The sequence below is a fragment of the Colius striatus genome, chromosome 4 (genome assembly GCF_028858725.1).
Source record: "Colius striatus isolate bColStr4 chromosome 4, bColStr4.1.hap1, whole genome shotgun sequence".
Classification (NCBI taxonomy): Eukaryota; Metazoa; Chordata; class Aves; order Coliiformes; family Coliidae; genus Colius; species Colius striatus.
The window spans coordinates 58,257,725-58,280,947 of record NC_084762.1 but is presented as its reverse complement, the minus strand read 5'-3'; the positions used below and the strand labels follow the sequence as shown (position 1 = coordinate 58,280,947).

The following is a 23,223-nucleotide window of genomic DNA, read 5'->3' as shown; positions in this document are numbered from 1 at the left end:
ATTTTCTGTTTGAGACAACATATTCTTATATTATATCTAGCCCCAGTCCATGTAGATGTTTTGGAATTTCATACAACAGTTTAAACTGTTTAGAGTGAAAGCATCAGAGAAAGAATAAATAAAAAATATAGTTACATTTGATGCACATTGTTTTTTAAATTTTTTTTAGCTATTAAAGTGCTATAAGGCATTTGTCAGTAATTCCCTTAAAACAGTAACAAAACAAAACAAACCCAGAATGATTATTTTACTTTTTTTCCATTAAGTTTTAGAATCTCTAGCTGGGAAAGCTATACTTCATGCTTCTGTGATACCTCAGTCTTTCATTCTTTCTGGAATTATTGTGATGTGTCAGAAGTTTTCAAGAGTTCATAAAAAAATCATGCACGTGCAAGTAAATGATGTATTAGAGTATCTGGTAGGTGAACATATATATTTATGAAACAATTATTGAATCTGTTAATAATAAAAATCCAACCGTCTTCTTGTGCAGCAAGGAAACCAACCATATACTGCAGCTGAAAATGTAGAGCAAACTATATTTAAGTTAATGCCGTGAATTCAATTTGAGGCTAAACCATGTGAGGCTTTATATTCAGCAGTGCAAAAAGCGAGAGATGCTGTCACATAATTTTTGCCAAAAATGGCAGAAGTGTCTTGAGCTTGAGAGAAGCAAGATTTTGATTTTAGAGATGTACTGGGTTTGGTTTTGAAGTGAGTTAATAAAAATAGATTTCACTATTAGCCCAGTGCTTCCATTTGGGGAATTAAAACACTTGTATCAAATTGAAGTTGCATATCCTGTATCACATGTACCCAGGTTACATTCATAAAACATCCATTTTTACTTACATACCCTGAATGAATCCATGACAATCCCCCGTAGATGATGACAAAATGTATATTTAGATTTGAAGATGTTCTTCTGAGCCACCTCGGCTAATTATAGATGACAACCCATGGCTTACTCCTTTGTTCTGAAACATCAAGAATGTGTCAAAAAGCTTTCTGAATTCTCTAGAGTCCCAGATGTTGTTATTGCAATAGGTGACTGGAATTAACAAAATGTGAAACGTCATTTGCTAAGAGCCTCTTGTGACTTAGGTAGGAAGGCAGCTGTACTGCAAATATGCATATGAATTCTCTACTGGAGTGGATAGAGTTAAGTCAAAAGAATCTCTAAAGGAGCTGAAGAGATAAGTAGGAAAGAGAAAATGCTGCCTGAGAGAAGTCATTCTCTCATAAACAGCTTCACAGTTATATTTCACACAAATTAATAAAATGGCTGAGCCCATGTAGGCTGGAAGAAGGGATTCTTCTCAAGGACGGGCTTGGGGGTTGGAAGGGACCTAAAATGCCACAAACATTAAAAACTGCCAGGATTATATGTACACAGAAAAGCTGAGAGAAGGAATAAACAATTCAAGATGTTCCTTGCAGCAAAGCGACAGCAAAGACAGCAGATGCAAACTTCAGCTTAGGTAAGCTTTGTAGGAGCTGCATAAGTACACAGCCAATTTCCTTCTGTCTGCCTCTTTAATGTCACAGTACTGAAGATAACTCATTTAAAACTGAGTCAGGCCTGCATAGCCTGGACCTTGCTGGTACCAGCTGATATAATCACTGCTGTTACGTGAGTGTAACCTTCATTCTGGTCACAGAGTCCAAAAATTGTTGAATTCCTCAGCGTGGCTCAAGGATAAACACCAGTCACTAGCTGCATACGTGGCACCATCATGAAAATGGACAGTGTGGCCACTGTGAAGGTTTCTGACACAGATGCATGTAAATCCTGAACTGAATTAACCTATTTTCTAGACTTTGACATACTCACATAGTACATGTTCCTTGTCTATGTAGAGAGGATGCCAAACCTCCGTTACTCATTTCAAGAGAAGCATCCGTTTCTCGTGTAGAATAAAGCTATATTAGACCATATATTACGGCTATGTAAAAAACTCTGAGATTGGAATAGGTTACATTTTACCCAGAAGTGTTTGCATTGATAGAAAGCTTATACTAGCCATATTGTCCTTAAGGTCAATAAGTCTTATTAGCCATAAGTCTTTGCCCTTGAGGAGGTCTCTCAGCATGTATCCAAAGAACATATAGGCATGCAGTGGTACCAAGAACATTTACTGAATGTACTGAATGTACTGAATATATTTACTGAATATTTTACTATAAAGGAAAACTTAATTACTGGTGTTAATAAAGAAGTATTTTGGTAATATCTGCTCTGTAAATGACTGAAATTATATTGCTCCAGCTAAAAGGCTTTTGTCATTAATTAATTTTGTGAAATCAATAGAATAAGAAAAAAATCCCAAATATTTTTCTCAGCAAGTAGAAAAACTATGGTTTCCTTGAGACAAGACTGCCTTTTTGATTTTATATTGCAAATAGCAATATTAGTTGAGCACTGTTTACTAGAAAAAATTATTGCAGAAGTATTAAATTCCCATATATTATGGTATCATATACTGTGGTAGATAAGAATGCTGAATAAAAAGCAGGTATGCAGTGTGTAAATTGAATGTGTTCATATGCATATCTATGTGGTCTTACGTGCTGGCAACATTTCTAACAGTAACTGTGTTAACATGTTTAAAAAAAAAGGAGGATGAAGTAAGTGTAGGCACTTCAAGTTTCTAGGTATGCTTTGTAAGAAATACAGGTCAAAAGTAGTGGTTATCAGTTGAGAATGATTCTTAGCCTGTTAACCTGTTCCTACCTGGTTTTCATGACATTACTACTGATGTAACAGTGTTGGCCTGTGATCCTAATTCTATTTCATAGGAGTTTTCCCATTAAATGCTGTAGTCTATGGATCAGGCCTTTAGAATACTGCTGTGTTAAAACATGCACTTGCTTTACTTTCAGTCACATGGAGTCCACGTTCCAACAGAAGTGGGATTAGAAGATCCAACAGTAGCCAGAAGGCAGCCACGAGTTAGAGAATCAAAACCCATGTGTAGGTGTCAATAGATGTATGGTTACCCGGATATACAGGTCAGGGTTTAAACTGCGACTTTTCAAAGTGAAAGTAAAATTATATCCCAAAAGAAGCTGTGGAGACACAGAATGGCATCACTCGGCTGATGCTGTTTCCTCTGACAGCACTAAATTGAGCAGGATGTCTGCACCAAAAATCCTTTCTCTGTAGGAGTGGGTTGGATGCTTTGGGGTGAGGGAGATCCCAGTGTCACTCTCCTCTAAAGAACTGACACTTCCCCCATGACTGAATTCAGTCTGTGATAAGAAGGACCAATAGTCCCAGGGCAATTTTCTTAGGAAAGTAGCACAGTTGGATGGGCAATGCTTAACTCCTTAACCGTATTTGATTCTTTACTTTGCCAATGAGGCACAAGGAGTTTTGGCACACAAAAGAAGAGTGGAAGGTGGATGGGAAAGTTTGCGTTGCCCTAGAATTGGAAAGAAAGGCAAGAGTTTGGTGAAAGATTGATCCAGCACTTCTCAAACTTGTTGCAGAATTATCAGCTCTCAGCACTTTCTCTGAAGAACATCATTCATCTGTATTATCACACATTTCCTTGGAAATACGATACAAAGAGAAACGTTTTGAAGACTGAAGGTCATGCACCAGTACCTTTAATTAATACCATTATGTCAATTATCACTGGAGTTACAGTAGTGTTTCTTTTACTTCCTTCCATTCCCTAGTTGTCTTCTACTTTCATTGCTTTCCTGCTGAGATTTCAAAATGTTCTTACCTCTTTTACTTCATGTTTCAGCAAAACAATAGATTCTCATGGGGGAAAAAAAAACAAAAAAGAGGTGGTTTTATGTTGTGCCTAAAGTGCAGTCTTACTTTTTCCATAGCATTATATTGCCATGGCCTGCCTACCTTGTCTTCACCTAGTTGTTTTGGTTTTTTTTTAAGTTAGGCAACAGTATTAGATGATGATGTTAGATGGAGAGGCAGTTCCATAAGAAACCCTGCTCCTAGCCAGTGAAAAACTTCAAAGATTTAGAGTAAGGCTTTGACTTGAACTCCAGAACAAGTAGAAACCCCTCAAAGAGCATAAAGGACTGTCGAGAAAAGCTTGTTTGTGGTTGTCCTGGTTTAGGCCCATCAGGGAACAAAGGCCACGATTAGCCTCGAGTACCGAAGAGGCTGAGGATTGCTCGAGGGCAGGGAGGGCTTAATTGCCGCTTAAGGTTCAGGACAAAACAGACCAGGCTACTCAGTTTTGGGGAAGAAAACAGAAAATAATTTAATGCAAAATCAACCAAAACATAACCAAAATGAAACAACCCAGAGTAATACATCAATGGAGAGTCCAACCAGCCTTTTTAAGAACACCTTCTTGCCACCCCTCCCCTCTTCCCGGGTTCAGAGCCCTGATCCCGGTGTTTTTACCTTGCCCCCCCCTGAACGGTTCGGGGGGGCAGGCAGTGGGGGGTTCAGTCAGTCGGTTTCAGTCAGTCAGAGCTTCTGCCGTTTGTCCCTCCTCAGGACGGGTGAACTCCACACCAGTCCTCCCTGCAAGTCCGTGGGGTAACTCACAAGCATGGCAGACTTGCACGGGCTGCTCCAATGCCCACTTATTCCAAAGGCTGCAGCTCCTCTCTGCCTCTCGTGTGGGGCTGCTCTGTGGCACACAGGCTCTCCAACACGGCCTGGGCCATGGCCATCTCCCCACACAGTCCCTCGCCCGTCCGGGCTCACCCACACGGAGCTGTTGGTGGCTCTCAGTCTTGCCACGAATCTCCATAGGTTTCAGGGGCACAGCTTGTATTCTCGCCACGGCTTGCAGAAGGGTCTCCGGTCTACTGCTTCTCGTTCCTTCCTCCCTCTCTGGCTGAAGGGTCCGCGTGGTGGCCTCCATCTTGTATCACTCTCCACCTCCCGACTCGCATTTCAAATTCCCGTCCCCTAAATAGTGATCGCAGAGGCGCCAGATTGGCCCAGCCGGGCCGGAGGTGGGTCTGAACCTAGGAGCCGGGGGAGGGTCTTCACTGCAACCCGCTCCCCCTGTTACCAAGCCAAAAGCTGCTCCTGGCTAAACCAGGACAGTGGTCCTAGTATGTATTTGGTAATGTATGTGTACAATGCCATGGCCTACCATTAATTTGATACAATATTCTGTCACCCTCTAGTGGTGGGTGACACCACCATACTTGCGGTGGTAGTGCTCATTTTCTCACTGCGTGTCTATTAGAAGACCTTGTTGCATGCAGGAGATACTACTAAGCTTCAGTGTTTGGTGGCTTCTGGACATGGATTTGTAATTTTGGTCTCTTCTGCATGTATCTGCAAATGAGTTGTATCCTATAACTTCATGCCAAAAATTAGAGATGTAAATTGTCTGTGTTGGTTTTGGGCAGATTAATTAACTAAAGAGGAGGCTTTAAAAAAAAATTCAAAATTCTGTGCTCTTCTTGGATAAGGCGAGAGAAAATTGACTCAGTTCCAGCCTGCAAAGTAAGGGAACATGATTGAGCATTTGAAGCCCATCTTGGATAATCACATCCCCTCTTAATTCCTGGTTTTACCCATAATAAAAGTCCTTGTCCAAGATTGTCTGTTACTATACTGGACAGGTCCATCGCCCATTTAAATCTGTGAAAATTGTGCCCAAAATGATTATGTGACCTATGTATCATATATACCTCTTCATATATTTCACAGTAAAGCAACATAACAAAGCCAAAATGTTTGACATATTTTGTTAGCTGGAGCAACACTTTAAAAACTTAACAAAAATACTTCTGAAACCTGTGTTTCTGATCCAGCCTTAGAAAAAGCCAAAAGTGCAGTGTGCTGGAGAAACACATTTAAATGCGTTCATTTATCAGGATTCCCAGTAACTGATAATGTTGATGTGTTTTACACTGATAATGGAAAATTTGTTTTCAGATCACGTATGACTCAAAGTGTCCTAAATAACAGCAATATACTTGGTCTGTAACTGAAGTGTTGTGTCTTTCACTGAATTGGGAGGTAGTGAAACATATAGAAGGCTGATCGGTAGCATGAGACATACGCATCAGTCCCTTTTGATCACTTTGCAGATGCTCCTCTCAGAGGTGAAGCAAGTATTGCTCATCTCTGGCCCGAGGCTGTATAATTCCTCTTAACATGATTTGGCATTTGAAGTATTAAATAATACTAACTATCAGATATGTCTGTAATTTTATCAGTATGGGCCATGCATTTACCACTTACGTGTGAACTCAGAATCACCCAAGAATGAAATTTGTTCACTGCCTCTTTGTTAAAGACGTATTTGGCAGCATCTTTATAGTCACAAATGAAACATAAGTATGTATCAGTATGTCATAAATAGGGCCACAAAGGCTTTTTCATACATCCTCACCAGGAGGAATTGTTTAACCCATCTGCCCTTAAGATACTTCAGGAGCAATTAGCCCTGCTTGGGCCAGATAGAGTCTAGCTACATCGTGGAAAGGCAAGCTGTTTTCATGAGGACATGATGCTCTCAGTAAAATTTCAAGTTTCTCAAGAAAGAGCACAGAATACACCTACTGTAATGTGTAAAGAGCCCAGGATGCTCAAGAAGAGGGACCTGACCATGCTGATAATTAGGTAAAGGTTCTTCTGGATCTCTGAAATTTTGGCAAACCTGACGGCCTTTGCTCCCACACTCAAAAATACAACTGAGAACATTGAACATTAGTTCAATGTTTTAAAATGATTACCAAAACATGTCAGGTTTTGCACCTACTTTCAGGTTTTACAGTTTACTCTCTGCAGGGTTTTCTGTCTGTATCTGAATGCTGCAAACATGCATATAATATATATTGCTCACATGTACACTGCACAAGTGAGCAGAGCCAAGCAGATCCACATAAGCATTTGCCTTCGTTTTATCATACTCTTTTAATTGTCCTTAGTTTACTGGAGAAAACAAGATTTTTTCACTAATGGAACTGCAGTTATACTTAGGGAAAAATTGAGTTATCTTTCTCATCTTTATCATCACGTATAATGAAGCAATTTTAGTAACACACATGTCAGCGGATTGTTGCTGATGGTACATCCTCCAGAAAGAATACAAATAGACTTCACTGACCCTGGAGTGCTGAGAGGAACATGAAGCTTACTTTGACTTGTAAACTGAGCAAACATGACATGGAGGTCACAGAATAAGGGCATATATGCATCTTTCAGCCCTTGTTTTGACAAAGTGACTTCTTTCTCCAGAGGGACATTTCTGCCATTTTTTTCCAGCATGTTTCACCTTTCACTGACTATTAATCCCAGTATGACTTGACTGCAAATTATGGTTCCCACCTATAAGCTCATGTCTAACATTTGTGCAGACATCAGTTTTAAGTAGAATTTTCAGAGCTGATTTATCAAAGTTTTCCGAAAAGTGAAATTACTCAGAATGTTCATATTTTTCATAATGTGTGGCTCATGAAACATATTTGATTACAGATGTGGATACCATCCCAGCACAGAATACCTCAAAATAAAGAAATTGCCACAACAACCGGCATATTTATTCAATGCAGTAGAAGAACTATGGGTGGGATTTAGCTGCTTCATCATGTTGGCTAACCGATAAAGCACTATTAGCAGTTATAAACATGCATGGTAAAGGACACTAATATTCTTACCCCTGGTTTGCAGATGGGAAAATGAGACTTGTCAAAGGTCACAACAGACTTTTGCTGGAACCCACTCTCCTGAGTCTCTTTTGAACTAAACCATCTAATTTGAAGACAATAGTAGTGGCAGTTTATGTGAATAAATGTGACAAGCTTGTTTGTCTTTGTTGTGTAGGTTATTAGGTCAGTGATGCCAGTTCCAAGTTTGTAAAAAGCAGAATAGCAGGCTAGACCAGGAAACTGAGGAGCTGTCTTCTTTTATTTTTTTTCTCTTTTTACAATGTTGAAGAGAAAACTGTAAGGTAAAAGGGATTAATTCTTTTTGTAGTGTAATAACCTAACTCCATTTCAAGGGCAATTCGACAGTCCGGATATGTGTTTTCCTGTGGTATGTCTCTTAAACAAGACTTCAGGGGGCAGAACAGCAGCATTTTGGAGCTTCTAAGTATTGTTTGTTTTTTGTTTTTCTCAACAGAGCTACAGTGAACCTGTTGATGTTAAAGCCTCCCAGCAACCTCAGATGATGAATTCAAAGCAGTCGGTGTTTCATGGGCCTGCTCAGGCTCACTCTGCACTGTACCTCAGTTCCCACTACCACCAACAACCAGGAATGAATCCTCACATCACTGCCATGCATGCCAATATCCCCAGGAACATAGCACCCAAGCCCAACAATCAAATGCCAGTGACTGTTTCCATAGCAAACATGGCTGTGTCCCCACCACCGCCTCTCCAGATCAGTCCCCCTCTGCACCAGCATCTCAACATACAGCAACACCAGTCAATTTCAATGCAGCAGTCCATCGGAAACCAGCTACCGATGCAGGTCCAGTCTGCTTTACATTCACCTACAATGCAGCAAGTAAGTTTGAACTTCTCAGTTGTCTGGAAAATGATTTTTTTGGGGGGGTAAGGAAAAGTAATCCAGAAGTTGACATAGTCTGGGAGATTTAGAGCTATGGATTAGCTTTAATTTTGCAGAGTTCCAAAACCGTGGTAGTATAGTCCAAGGTCTCAGTGTTTGAAAGGCAAGAACAAATTAATGAGTTTGCCTGGATGATATGGAACTTCAGTAGAACTGTTTGTGCTAGCAACGATGTTCATCACATTATTCTGAACGCTAGCCCTGTCTCCCCCCCAAATTCTGGAGATAGCCTTTAAACAGAAATGTGTCCATAGATCCATCTGCAAATCTGGGAGTACCCTGAAATGCCATGCATAGAAAAAGATATGATTGGAGCTTGTGCTGTTGTCCTTCTGCTGACTGTGATCTGGAATAGTCAGAGGGAAGATGAAGCAACACGGACTGCATTAAACCTGCTAGATTAAGTGAACATGAGTATGCTGTATTCATAACTTCATTTAAGTGAGCTGTGCCCATTATCCCAGTATGGTGACTTCTTTGTTTGTTTTTTTTTTTCTTTATCAATGTTTTATATAGCTGATTCTCAATACATTTCCTAGGAGTTCTGAATGAATGCAGGCCAACTATACAATTCTGAATTTTGGGCCTATGTCTATAGAGGGTTAGAGCAGATTAGCTTTACTGATCTCATGAGAAAAAATTCCTTTTGTATTGAATGACATCTGACTATCAATAATAAGATCTGTCTTTGCAAAGAGACATTAGAATGAAAGGATTTATTAATGGAGACTCAAGAATCTACAAAATTTGTGTACATAAAACTTGTCACTCATGTTGATAGTATAGTTGTGAACTTGCTGCGTATTTTGAATATCTCTATAAATTCACCTTTCCTAACAAGGCATTTGCATCTGCTTTCCAAGCTGGAAACATTTCATCTGAAGGCTAGTCTTCAGAGATGGGAAAACCTGAATACAAAGCATAGCTTCTAGGTGAGAGAACAATTTAACAAGGAAAGAAAATTTGCAAAGAAGGACAAAAAACGAAATCAAACCAAACCAAAACCCAAAAAATAATTGAAAGCAGTTTGGACTGATAAATGTAGTTGTTCAGAAGGTAAACCAAAGTGTGCTCAGGATGACCTGGGGTTTTTTTAGGAGACTTTGATCTTAGTCTCAAGAGTGATTTGCAATAATCAGACAGGAAGGAAAAATTGTAAATTGTTTACAACATTTTCCTCATCCAGTTTATTTTTCACAATCAGAGTAAACAGACTCAACAGACTTAGAAACACACAAATGGGGAAACTTTCACCATCATGTATTCCTGAAGGTTTTCCTATTAGAAACCCAATGTCCTGGTGTGAGTGTCTTGGGAGAACCCATGCTCAAGTCTTAGAAAAACTCAGGAGTTAACCTCCAGCCTGAGCAGCTAGAATTAGGTAGGGGAATTGCTATATCGATGAGTCAGGAGGATCTGTCTGGAGATCCTAAGCCTGATGCAGTCCTGGTTGAACATGATGTCTCAGAGCAATGACAAACAAAGCAATGGACAGGGACTCAATTCAATACCCTGGTTCATATAAAAAATGTGGAAAACTAAACCTGAAACATCAGAATGTTGAGTTTGTAGAGTTATATTTCAACAAGTTTTTATTGCAAACTGATTCAGTCTGCCATGTTCGGATTGTTTGCCAGATTCAGTGTCACTTGTACATTACATGTACAATGCAGAGCTATAAAAGATCAAACCCCTTATGTCTTTTCCATAGTCGTTATTAGGCATAACATACGAAATAGATTTAAAAATAAGGCTCATTGAATTAATAGTACCAAACTACTACATACTAGGAAAAAAGGTAAAGTCTTCTAATATTTTAATTTACCAGGTTGCACGTTTGTAGCATATGGTGTGCACATCAGTGGCTTGAGAGTACTTTCACTCGTCTGCAAGATGTGCGGTATGCAGTTTAGCGATTTCTAGCTTAAGAGAAAACCCAGGACAACAGGCTGTAGAAAACAGGTCTCTAGAAGTGAATATGTAGATCTGTATACCATGATGTGTCTTTTGCTTTACGAAGTACAAGTACAGTAAAGCAAAAAATGCTGTTCCTCTGCATTCCTGCTCTCCATTGCTAAACTCCTGAAAGATTAGGCTAAATGCTTTTTACCAACTTACATTTCTTAGTCAGAAAGGCTGATGATTATAATGAAGATGCCATATTAAAATATTTATCCACTCAAGGTGACAGATGCTTATTACCTGTTGAAATGCTACAGTCCCAATCTTAACTATATTTCTCTTCAAGCACTGTGGAACATCTACAAACCAGTTTATATCTCTTATGCTCCTGCTTTTGTTTCAAAGTAATACAACCTTTGGACTCTGGAAAATCTATGTAATTGGTAGTTTATGATTTTGGGTTTTTTTAGCATGCAACAGTTCACAGAGTTTGTGATTGGAGTTTTAATATAGAATGTATTTTATATAATCATAGAATGGTAGGGGTTGGAAGGGACCTTTACACCTAGATCAAGTCACACAGGAGAGTGTCCAGACAAGTTTTGAAAACCTCCAGAAAAGGAGACTCCACAAACTCTGTGGGCAGCCTGTGTCAGTGCTCTGTCCTCCTCACAGTAAAATAGTTTAAATGGAATTTTTTGTGTTCCAGCTTCACCTCATTTCGTTTAAAGCGTGATATTGGCAAAGACAAAGCAAAATATGTTAAATTTTAGGGCAACGGGTGTACGAACAACACCATGATTGGCCATTCCAGAGCAACAGAGGAGTATCCTGCCTAGTCTCTTTCTCTCTCTAGTCATATTCAGGACATGATAAAAAACACTATCCCCAGGATTTTGTACTTCATTAGATCACAGAAGACAGGTTGGTCACCTGGAGGCAAATAGCAAGAATTCAGGAATACATAACCTGAAACTTAAGGCCTGTTTCTGACTCAGTTGTCAAATGACTCTGCTCTCCTCTCTGCTTGAAATTGAGCAAACACTCTGCTATTCACAGAACATGTTAAAGAGGAAGAGACAGCAGGGGAAAAAAGCAAACCCTGCAACTGATGACAGCACAACATCCTCATCAGAAAGCTCAGGCAGTGTGGCTTGGATGAGTGGACAGTGAGGTGGATCAAGAGCTGGCTGAATGACAGAGCTCAGAGGATGGTGATCAATGGCACGGAATCAAGTTGGAGGCCTGTGGCCAGTGGAGTTCCACAGGGATCGGTTCTGGGGCCAGTCTAGTTCAACATTGTCATCAATGACCTGGATGAGGGGACAGAGTGTACCCTCAGCAAGTTTGCTGATGACACTAATTTGGGAGGACTGGCTGATTCCCCAGAAGGCTGTGCTGCCTTTCATTGGGATCTTGACTGGTTTGAGAGTTGGGCAGAGAGGAACCTCATAAGCTTCAGCAAGAGCAAGTGCAGAATCCTGCTCCTGGGCAGGAACGACCCCATGTACCAGTAGAATCTCTAGATTGACCTGGAGAATAGGTCTGCAGAGAGAGACTAGGGAGTCCTGGTTGACAATAAACTAACCATGAGCCAGCAATGTGCCCTCATGGCCAAGAAGGCCAATGGAATCCTGAGATGCATCAAGAAGAGTGTGGCCAGCAGATCAAGGGAGGTTCTTGTCCCCCTCTACTCTGCCCTGGTGAGGCCTCATCTGGAGTCCTGTGTCCAGTTCTGGGCTTCTCAGCTCAATAGTGACAGGGAACTTCTGGAGAGAGTCCAGCACAGGGCCACCAAGATATTTAGGGGACTGGAGCATCTTCCTTATGAGGAAAGGCTGTGGGAACTGGGGCCGTTCATCCTGGAGAAGAGGAGACTAAGAGGTGATCTCATTAATACAAGTATTTAAAAGGTGCTTGTCAGGAGGATGGGGCAACACTTATTTTCTGAAATTTTCAGTGATAAGACTAGGAGTAATGGACAAAAGCTGGAAGACAAAAAGCTCCCCTTAAACTTAAGAAAAAACTTCTTTGCTGTGAGAGTGAGGGAGCCCTGGCACAGGCTGCCCAGGGAGGATGTGGAATCTTCTCTAGAGGTGTCCAGCTGGACACGTTCATGTGTGACCTGACTTAGGTCAACCTGTTTGAGCAAGGGTGTTAGACTAGAGGATCTCTAAAGGTCGCTTCCAACCCCTACCATTCTGTGATTCTGTGATCTCAGTCCTGACCAGCAGGAACACACTTCTTCAAAACCATTGTGCATGGAATCCACAAAATCTTCTTCTGTGCAAATCTTTGAGGAGGATCTGATAAGAGGTGCTGACCTGGGGAGAGAGTTCTGCCCATATTGCTGCTGGAGTGATGAGCTGGTCTTCATCAGCTCTGCAGGGAAGCAAATGTCCTCCTACACTTTCACCAGTTCTTGCATGCACACGTGCTGCTGTCAAAGCAAGAGAGAGTGCCAGCTGGAGAAGGGCAGTCTTCTCCAGAAGTCCACAAAAACTACAGAACATCAGGAAGATCAGAAGTGTTGGCAGCAGAAACGCCTCAGTGACTGCACAATTTTCTAGTATTTTTAAAATCAATTCATTCTGAGGAGTGTGCAGCTGATGCAACGCATCCAAAAAGTAAAATTTATATCTTAGCATATATTTTGGTCATATGTCTATCTTTAGTAAATATTTTAATTTCTTGTAAATGATCTTCTCTATTTTGTGTTACCTAAATATTTTTAATAACTTATGAAAAGTAGACTGTTTTGTCTCTTTTCTTTTCTGTTCCAAAACAGAACTACTACAGGCACTACTGTAGACCTTTGAAGTTTTTGTTTATAACATTTGTCTTTTACACTGTACATAATGAGCATTTAGCTGTATCCTTATACTTTGGTTTAAATTAGATTCTGATTTTTATTCTTTTTAACTTCTAATTCTGAAGTATTTTCTTGAATATTAACAGGGGCCATGTTAAAGTTTCACCTTTTGATAGTCTGAATCATAGCAATTTTTCTTTCATCCACTTTTGACACACTGGAAGAATCACAGTAGCTTAGAAGTGATTTTTTTTTTCATTAAATGTTCACGTGAGGATCATTTTTAACTGACAGAGAGTTGCTTCTCTCCCATCTGTTTCTTACATTTGACATGATGTTAAATTTTTACTTAGTTGAGATCAGGTGATTTGAATCTTAACCCCTGTCATTCAAAATCAGCATGATTTCCCCAAAGTTCAGGCTAAAAGGGCCGTCTGAAGCTGCAACTTGTTTTCTCTTGCAAAGTGATTCTTTCTCTACTCACACAGACGTTTAGTGCTCCTCTCTGACTGTACCATGCTTTCCAGCCTGTTGTACTGTGCTGTTTTGTGTGGAGCGCAATGAGATTTACTCCCTTCTATGTATGCACAGTCCTTGTTAAGGAATCTTTATAAGTAGCCCTACTGGAAGCATCTCCTTCCCTGCCAAAATCCTAAGCATTGGATGAGATAGCGAGTCCCAGTACAATATCTGTCCAACTTCAGTTCACAGGTAGAATAACCAATACTAGATTCTTAAGTCTAGTAGCCATGGCTGCAAGTGTATACACAACAAAGAAGTAGAAGATTAATGTATGACACTTTTTTTAAAAAAAATAATAACTCATTTCAGCGTACTTTTAGGTATTTCTTTTCCTTTAGAAAAATAAATGTATACAGCAAGATGATTGCATAGCCTGACAAAAATAATAGCCTCATTTTTTTTGTTGTATATTATATACAGTAAACTCAGGGACCTGCTCTATTTGTCCAGATTTCTTCCTCTTTTTCGTTAAACTTTGTCTTCGAATAAGGTCAAGAGAAAAGAAAAATCATTAATATCTGTCAACTTCCTTTATAACCTTAAGGAAAAATCTTTGTATGATATCACACAGACAGATTTTCAATTTCCTTGTGTAATAAACAGATGCTTTAGGATTTGGATATAATTTAAAGGTTTAAAATATCACATTGAGATTGATGAATAAATCAGTTGTGAAGACAAAAACATTGATGCCTGTTGAAAATACCTCTCCAGACAGGCAGGAAATGAAATTAGTTCCCAGTAAAGTGTGGAGATGAGGATCACTGTTTAGCTCTGCTGCAGGCTTTTTAGGACTTGCTACAGTGGTACAACGAAACTGCTAGGGCTACAGAAATCTAATTAAAGAGCAAATGTCCCTCCTGACATCGAATTAATCTTTATCAAGTTCCCTATTTTTATTTCAATCTGGAACAAGAAAATGAAATTTAAAATTCTAAGCATGTTGCGAAACAGTTGGTGATTTTCTCTTGAGCATTACGATGCAAAAACATTCAGCATTGTTTAATTAGACCTCGAAGCACTCATTTTCTGAGCACTTTTTATTTCATCATTGTTTGTTAGGGGCTTACATAAATAATACACAAATATTTACTACAAGCTTGGTACAAGACTGTGTCCCTCTGTTGTACAGATCTGTATTTCCAGAGCCTTTTCTGTTGATGAAAAAGCTGAATTATTGTTTACATCTTAAACGTCACCATACTTTATCCATTCTTCATATTGAGTTGATGTTTCTTAAATTACTTTGCCTTAACAAGCTTGCCTTCCAACACTCACATTGCTGATATTCCGGTAGCTCTTAACCCCAGCAGGACGGCTGAGCTGCAGCAGCTCAGCTGCTTCTGGAGCTGGAACCTGGCTCAGATACCTCTGCACCATGTTTAAGTATGTCCCGTGAGCAAGTCTGAAGAAACAGGCCCCAGTTCCAGGCACTTATAAACTAAGCAGACTTGCCAGGTGCAAAATAATTGTTGTTACCCCTTATTTTGAAGAGAGTTAAGTTTGTATCCATGGTCCCAGCCTTAACATGAGAGGTATCAATTCAGTCCAAGCACACGTGCACACATTCTTTGCTGGAAGACAGCCAAAGCATTTTGGCTGTGGTCACACTGAAAAACTGAGAAAATACAAGTCCCAATCTGGCATTTAAACTGATGGACAATGCACTGATATAGAGGAACTGTCTCTTCTTGCTGCATGAGTACTTAAGTCTTTGTGCCTGCTCACTTGCGTGCTTTGCTACAGCACTACTGAAGCTACTGGCACCATATAGTCTTTTTCCCATACATAGGACTGTTTCATTAAGACTGATAAGAGAGAGCTCAGGGGCTTTGCTGCCAAAGGTAAACCTGAGTGCCTGGGAGTTGGATGTGTTTCTGTGGTTAGTTTCTTCTTAGAAAGGCCTTATGGATGATATTTGGTTTAAAAATTATGATGGTGGTATACAAAACCAATTTTTATGCCTTCTAATTATAGAAAACTCCAATTAAAGTCATTGGGAAATCTGCTTAATTACGATTTCCTTTGGATCCATTGCAGGCATGGGGGTTGTTTGTGCAGTCTGATGTGCAGGTTTAAAGCCTGGTGAAGAGTCAGTGTACAGAGCATGGGGGTTACAGCCACCATGAGTGTGTTCTATTTTACATTATTAGCAGGGTCAATATACAAGTTACATGACACCTAAATGCAGAATTCAGCTGTGAACTTGTCCACTACTAATTGTTTCTTGGAGTCATCAGGGACAAAGTGAAGCTTCAAAGAGCATTTGAGGTACTGAAGTGTAACTTAGGATATTCTCCATATGATAGAGGTTATGGGAGAAAGTTGATCTCACTTATGGGCTAGGATAAAATCCATGATCAGGATGAGTGAGATGAGGTGACGGTGTACACAAAAGGCACAGCAAGGCTGAACACCAGCAGGACCTGCTGGGAAGAGCTCGAGTATAGTGCACCAAGAAAGAGGGATGTGAAGAAGAAAGTGATATGTTGTATTTGAACAAAGCTTATTTCTGTGGATGAAGGGGTCCAGGCAAAAACTGAGAATACTCATTTATCTTGACTAAAGGTAGTGTGACCGACTTCTGAAACCTGCAGAAAAAAAACAGCTCTGTGCAAAGTTCCTGTCCTAATGAAGGCAGTGTATAAGAAGTTATCACACATGATGCACTAGAATTTTAAATTATGAGCTTTAATTCTATCTATTCTATATGCGGGCTTTGGCCAGAAGGAGTGAGTTTTCACTCACTAGATATCTTGGTTCAAGTTCAGTTTCTGGTTTAGCAGCTACACAACTGGTTAACTTGAGTGGGAATTTTAAGCCTTTGGCCTTGGAAGGAGTTTGGTTGGGGTTTTTTTTTGTTTCCTCAGACATTGATTGCTTTCATACAACATTCCCATACTTTTACACAATGTATTTCTTCTAACTTTACAGGAACATGACGTACATTTATACAGGGTGGACCCGATACACTAGCCTTGAAATTTTCATTGTCCTCCTGGTTTTGAAATACAACATTTAAACATCCTGGTATATCAAAAGAGCTAAAAATTATTATGACTTTTCATATGGCACATATTTCAAGGAGCAGGTTAGATGTCGCTTTGTAACTTCCACTTTTTTCTTGTCTTTTTGGTTTCAAAAAGCAAGTTATTCTGTGCTACTTTCACTACATTAGTCCAACGACTGTTAAAAAGCTTTGGCTGAATTTCTGTTTAGTTGAGAGAGAAGTACAAATAAAAGAAGCAGCAGATGGTCCCTTTGTGACTGAAAGAAGAAAAAGGGTTTTGAGAACAATATGTGAATAGGTGTAGTCTAATAAAACAGTCAGCCACCTGCTGCCTACATCCTTCAAAAAGATTCTGTTGCATATTCTGGGAATTAACGACTAGCGTGTATCCTTATATTTAATCTAAATGGAAGCTCTAAGGCGAAAACAGACCTTTTTGCCCCAGCGCTGATTGAGTTGTTCTCTTGGTTTTTAATTGTTTCTACTCTGTCCCTTTCAGTTCCATCCTGTAACTGTGTAATAGCTGACAAAGAGTTGGCAGTGTTTCATTTCTGAAATCGAAGAAAGATTTTAAAATGTAGGAAGCACCTACACATTTTTTCCTGTTTCAAGTCTGATAACCTAAAGTATACCTGTAGAAGTACCATTTCATGGTGCACATCGTTTGCCTTTTTTTAGTGTACCCAACCTGTTGTTTGGTTTCCACGCACTGTAATGCACTTGCTTTCTTCTCTAGGGATTTACTCTTCAGCCTGATTATCAGAATATCATCAATCCAACATCAACAGCTGCGCAAGTTGTTACCCAAGCAATGGAGTATGTTCGTTCAGGGTGCAGAAATCCTCCAGCACAGACTGTGGACTGGAATAATGACTACTGCAGTAATGGGTAAGCAGCCAGTGAATGCCACCTTGTGTTGAGGAACATTCATGACACAAGTGTCATTTGGAAACAGTTTTGTTGCCTGTTTCCCTTCAGTATTTCAGAAGTGCATCTGTGATGGCTCTGTATTTATTTAGCAGTGAAATTGTTGTGAGAGAGCAAGTTTTCAATACATACATTTATTAGACATTATTGTCACCTTATCGTCACAGCACAAACACTTTGGTCTTAGAGAGCTTCCATTTCTTAGAAAATCAGAACTGAAATCTCAGAAGATTTTACTTGAGAGGCTTAAGGCATGAACTATCTTCTTCAAATACACCATCACTGAGGAAAGCTTGCTGCCAGTGAGAGCAACTAGTTTCAGTCATAAAAATCCACATCAGTGAGATGCATAGAATACAACAATTGTGGAAGGGAATGGCATGAAGATCACGTGACTGTAACCAGAAACAAAACACCATACCTGTGCCTACAGCTCCTGATCTGTCACCCTATCAAAAGGTTGGAAGCCCTTTGAAACCCTCAACTCTTTGGCAGCATGTTTTTTGTGGAGCCATTTTTACTGTCCCAGGAACTGCCTGAAACATTTAAGAGTCTCTAAATAGAAGACATCTTTTGAGTTTTAAATCATAGATGTTGTGCCTTGTTAATATGCCCACCAGCCTGACCTCTCCTTGACCTTGGCATGAATTCCCCAGGCAAAGGCAGATAAAACATCTTTCTTTCTGCCAAAGTGTCAAATCTCACCCTGACAAATGAACACAAAGCAGAATTAAAGACCAGTTTCACCCACTACATTTACTCAAACCAATAATTTCACTAGCATTATTGTTTAAAAGTGTTTCTGGAACTCAAACTAGAACTGAACGAAAATCTTTTTCTGGTGACTAGTTCAGAATAACACCTTGACTAGAACCTCCTGACATTGAGGCAGACTTTAACTAGTCTGCACAGCAGCATCATTTTCCCCACCCATACTTGCCGGTGTTGCCACATGACTTTCCCACTTGTTTAGCAGAACAGTCTCACTTCTGTGCTGCACCACCATAATGTCTCGGGTGTTTGCTGCAGGCCCTTATAGGGGCTTAACCAGTCCATAGACTTTTATACTCACTTACACTGAGCTCTGGACAGCCTGTCTTCAGTCCTGTGCCTTTGATTCTTGTCTCTTTTGGAAAAAGCTATGTGTGATTGTCCCAGCAGTGCCCTCTAGGTGCACACTGGGCATAACTTTCCATCAGCGGCAGTTTTCTCTGAGCAGACCTCATATGTACCCTATGTAGATATGCCTTTGTGAATCCATGTGCATAGACTTAACCTATCTTTGCTATAGCATTGCCATAAACTGCCAGTGCAGCATAGCCAGCTCTCTACTGCTCTTGGACTCCAGACCAAGTAAGCTGTGAAGCTGTGGGAGAGCAGAACCGATGCCTGGGTTTTAGTGAGAAAGCAGGAGATTAAGAGTAAAGCCTTTGTCCCAGAAAATCTCTGAACCAAGCCCCAGCAATGATGAGTCTTTTACCTTATTTTTTTTTCTCCTGACTTCTACAGACTGTTCCAAATTAGCAACCGGTAAATGACACCTTTTCACTGTGAGCTGGTATGCTTCAGTTAAAGCTGAAACCCAGCAGGAACTGAATGTAAAAGTATGCTACATAATGGCACATTGGTGGGAGTTCTCCCATAGAGCCTGGTCTTCAGCGGAGAGTTGAAGTAGTTGGCTTTGTCAGAAGCTTCTGGTGTTCCTTTGCATGTGCTTACTTGAATCTTCCAATCTGACATCTTTTGGCTGTGTTTGTATTAGTAAATAAAATAGGCCAGAGATGTCAATGGCTGGTACCCATGTTCATGTAACTAAGCTTTCCTGCCCTCTAAGGAAGGTGACCACATCATATAGAGTGCCTATGGAGTATCATTTAAATATAAGAACAAACTATTTCACTGTGAGGGTGAGGGAGCAGTGGAACAGGCTGCCCAGAGAGGTTGTGGAGTCTCCTTCCTTGGAGGTCTTCAAGACCCACCTGGACATGTTGCTATGCAACCTGATCTAGGTTGACCTGCTTCTTCAGGGGAGTTGGACTAGATGATCTCTAAAGGTCCCTTCCAACCCCTGCCATTCTATGATTCTATGATCATTCCAAGACCCGTGATAAACCCGCAGCAGTTTGTGAGAGGGGTAGTCAGTGCTACCAGCACACTAGTGCAGGTGATCCCAAACCAGGACTTACTGAGTTGCAGTCCTGTGTAGTTTAGAGCAGATGTGGTCTCCAGGTTGCTACATGCCACTATGGCACTAGGATTTTTCTTGCTATTACCGTGGTAATGCAGCTGTAATTCTGTGACACGCTTGGAACTAATGACATGCTGTAGGGTTGTGGGGAATTTTTTTTTGGAAGAATAGGGCTAGAAATTTTACTTTTTTATTTTTTTAAATCACATTTGTTCTTTTTCTCTTTGAACAGGGGCATGCAGAGGGACAAAGCGCTCTACCTTACCTGAAAATCTGAAACACCTCTCCTTTCCACTGAGGAATGCAGGGAAGTCTTTTCATCATGGATTGCTTTATGCAGTCAAGGCAGTTCTGCATTTTATTAGGAAATACAAGTTGCTAAAGCACTTAGGACTATTTGAGCTTGTGGGTCACCCACTCTGGAAAAAATAGTCTTGCTTCTTTCTTTTCCTCCCCGTTCCCCCCGCCCCCATTTTTTTTTCTCTTTCTTTCTCCATTCCACTCCTACCCCGAGATCCTTTAACGGACGTTGCTTTTCTTCTTCCCTGAAGGAAACTTGGACCATTCAGATTTTATGTTGGGTTTTGCTGTGAAGTGCTGCGATAGTAACTGCCTTAGCAACTGTAGATGTCTCGGATAAAAAGTCCTGGATTTTCCATTGGTTTTTCATAATGGGTGTTTATATGAAACTACTAAAGACTTTTTAAATGGCTTGATGTAGCAGTCATAGCAAGTTTGTAAATAGCATCTATGTTACACTCTCCTAGAGTATAAAATGTGAATGTTTTTGTAGCTAATTGTAATTGAAACTGGCTCATTCCAGTTTATTGATTTCACAATAAGGGTTAAATTGGCAAACATTCATATTTTTACTTCCTTTTTAAACAACTGACTGATAGCTCTATATTTTCAAAGTATTTGGAGGAAAAAAAAAAGTAAAATATTCCCAAATGATATTAATTTAAAGTATTGGCTTTCTCTCATGAAATAAACACCAAAAAAAAAGGAAAAAAACCCTAATGTTGATAAAGAGGAAACACATTTATTTTGTACTGCCTAAAAAATGCTTCTTTTTTTTAAAGAAAATCACTTTATGTGTACTGGTTAGTAAATGTCATTTAAGTCCTTTTATGTATAAAACTGCCAAATGCTTACCTGATATTTTATTAGATGCAGAAACAGATTGGAGACAGCTAAATTATAACCTTTACATATGGCTATGTATTATTGTTTCTTCATACTGTGTCTGTATTTAATCTTTTTTATGGAACCTGTTGCGCCTATTTATGAAATAATAAATATAGGTGTTTGTAAGTAAATTTGTTAGCATTTTAAAGAGGTTTCTTTGACGCTTTAACTTTTGCTGGCACAAATTGTTCACAACTGATGTGAATACTTTAGTTAGTTTTTACAGTGACATATATAAAACCAAACCTGCTTTACTGGCAGAAAATGAAGGTAACCAATACTTACTTCTCTAATTCTTTGGTTGTCAAGGAAAATAAATTTTTAAAAAGGTATTTCAAGTAATTTCCTTTTTAAAGCATTGTAGCAGGAAGTGGCCCTAAACTGAACTTGAACCAACAAAACTGAATGAAACTGCATAATGCTGCTTCTTGAACCTTCATCAGTTTAGGTTAACTAGTTGAGTAAAAATACTGCCAACAGAAATATTACCAAATATGCTTCAGCTATTTTAGTATACATGCAAAAGGCCCTACTGAGTTTTAGGGAGAGTATCACAAAGATATCCTAAAGTGAAAGGTAAGTTCAACAGCCACAGGGAAAGGGATTAAAAAAAAAAAAAAAAGATCCCAAAGAAGGTTTAGTCAGTGTTCTGGATCAGGAAGGATAGCTCTCAAGATACATTTCCAGAGGAAAGTCCTAGACGCCTGTCCAATTAATGGAGAGTACCACTGGTTTCTACTTTCTTTCTGGAGTAAAAGAAGCGATTCAAACAAAATATATATTTTGCAATGCCATTCATTTTGCTTTAAAAACAAAACAGAAACAAAGGCATGCTTGCTTTGGAATGATTTCAAGCAATGTACAATCAGAATCACTTGGCATGTAATAACTAATAAATAATGCAGATCAGATGTGATTACTCAAATGACTGTAGCTGAGAGCTCTAATTTTCCTGTCTTGAAACTATATGAGAACTCGTGATTAAATCCACAGTTTATTATTTGTCTGTTTAGTACTTTAGAAATATACCAGCACTACTAATTACCCAATGTCTTCTATTTATTATATTATAGTAAACTAAATTTTCCACTCATATTAATTCTAAAGCAAGAAGATAATTACTGGGGATGAGACCAATCAGCTTTGATTTTGACAGGCAGTTTTCCTTCTTTTTTTATGGAAAAGAGCTGTGTTATCTTCATTTCTTTTAGAGCGGGTGCGCAGTCACATAAAGTTGTTAATTTCGGTATCCAAGCAGAGTTCAAAATACAATAAAACTTTAATGTAAATAAAAAAAATACATCATGAATAAAATACTTATTCTGTATGAACTTCTGGCTAGTTGGTGTCTCTGAGTCTGTAAGATGGGAAACCTGTGCTGTGTTTACTATGCAGCACCTTACACATCTAGTGCCTTGCGTGGGGTTGTGGGCCTGGCCTCTGTTTGGACAGGACAGCTGTGCTGGAACAGCAGCAGTTTTGGCCAGGAGTATACTGAATCCACTTTGTTCTGATGGAAAGATCCAGCTTTGATGCATAAACTGTAATTCTTCATGTCTGGCCTTGGGAAAAAGCAATGGTTGCCAGCCAAGGGCAATCTACTGTTTGTTTTCAGTTGCATATTAACAGTTACAAATTGTCAATGAGCCTAGAAGGTTGCCATCCTTCTGTAAGCAGGCTGAACTTCACTGGAGTTCATGAAGTTACCCCCCATCCTTTGCTGAAGCAGCATGGCTTAGGCACCACAGTAACACATAGGCCTAAGTTACTGGTTGTAAGTCGCCATCCATCATAACAATGATAATGAGAAAGCACAAGGAAACAAAGCAGCCTACACATTGAAACAACACAGTAACAGCAAGTAAATGTGAAAAAGGCATCTGCTGAAGCAATAGAAACCAAGGGAAATTATGTCTTCTACTAATTATAATTAATATATTTTACAATATATTTCTTTAATATGGTAGGCAAAATGCAAGTTTAGCAACATATACACTCTGCAAGGTGTAAATCCCATTTGCTTGCACCGAGGTAAGCAGACCTTTTGAAAAGGAAAGGCTTTCCAAATTTACTGCTGCTCTCAGTGTGCCCTGTTCTGGCAAGACAAGCTCTGGTCTCTCTCTCACCCAGACTCACAGAAGGTCGAG

The 23,223-nt window shown here is 39.6% G+C and overlaps 1 protein-coding gene across 2 annotated transcripts in view; it reads left to right on the top strand.

Annotated features, from left to right (window-relative positions):
• Window positions 1-22,338, top strand: part of TOX (thymocyte selection associated high mobility group box) — a 226,804-nt gene extending 204,466 nt beyond the window's left edge. For both annotated transcript variants that reach the window (XM_061995001.1, XM_061995000.1), the window contains 3 exons: window positions 8,078-8,464; window positions 17,510-17,661; window positions 20,121-22,338. In XM_061995001.1, the coding sequence (XP_061850985.1) occupies window positions 8,078-8,464; window positions 17,510-17,661; window positions 20,121-20,157 (576 nt within the window). In that variant the 3' untranslated portion in view covers window positions 20,158-22,338. The remainder of the gene's footprint in view (window positions 1-8,077; window positions 8,465-17,509; window positions 17,662-20,120) is intronic.
• Window positions 22,339-23,223: the final 885 nt, after the last annotated feature.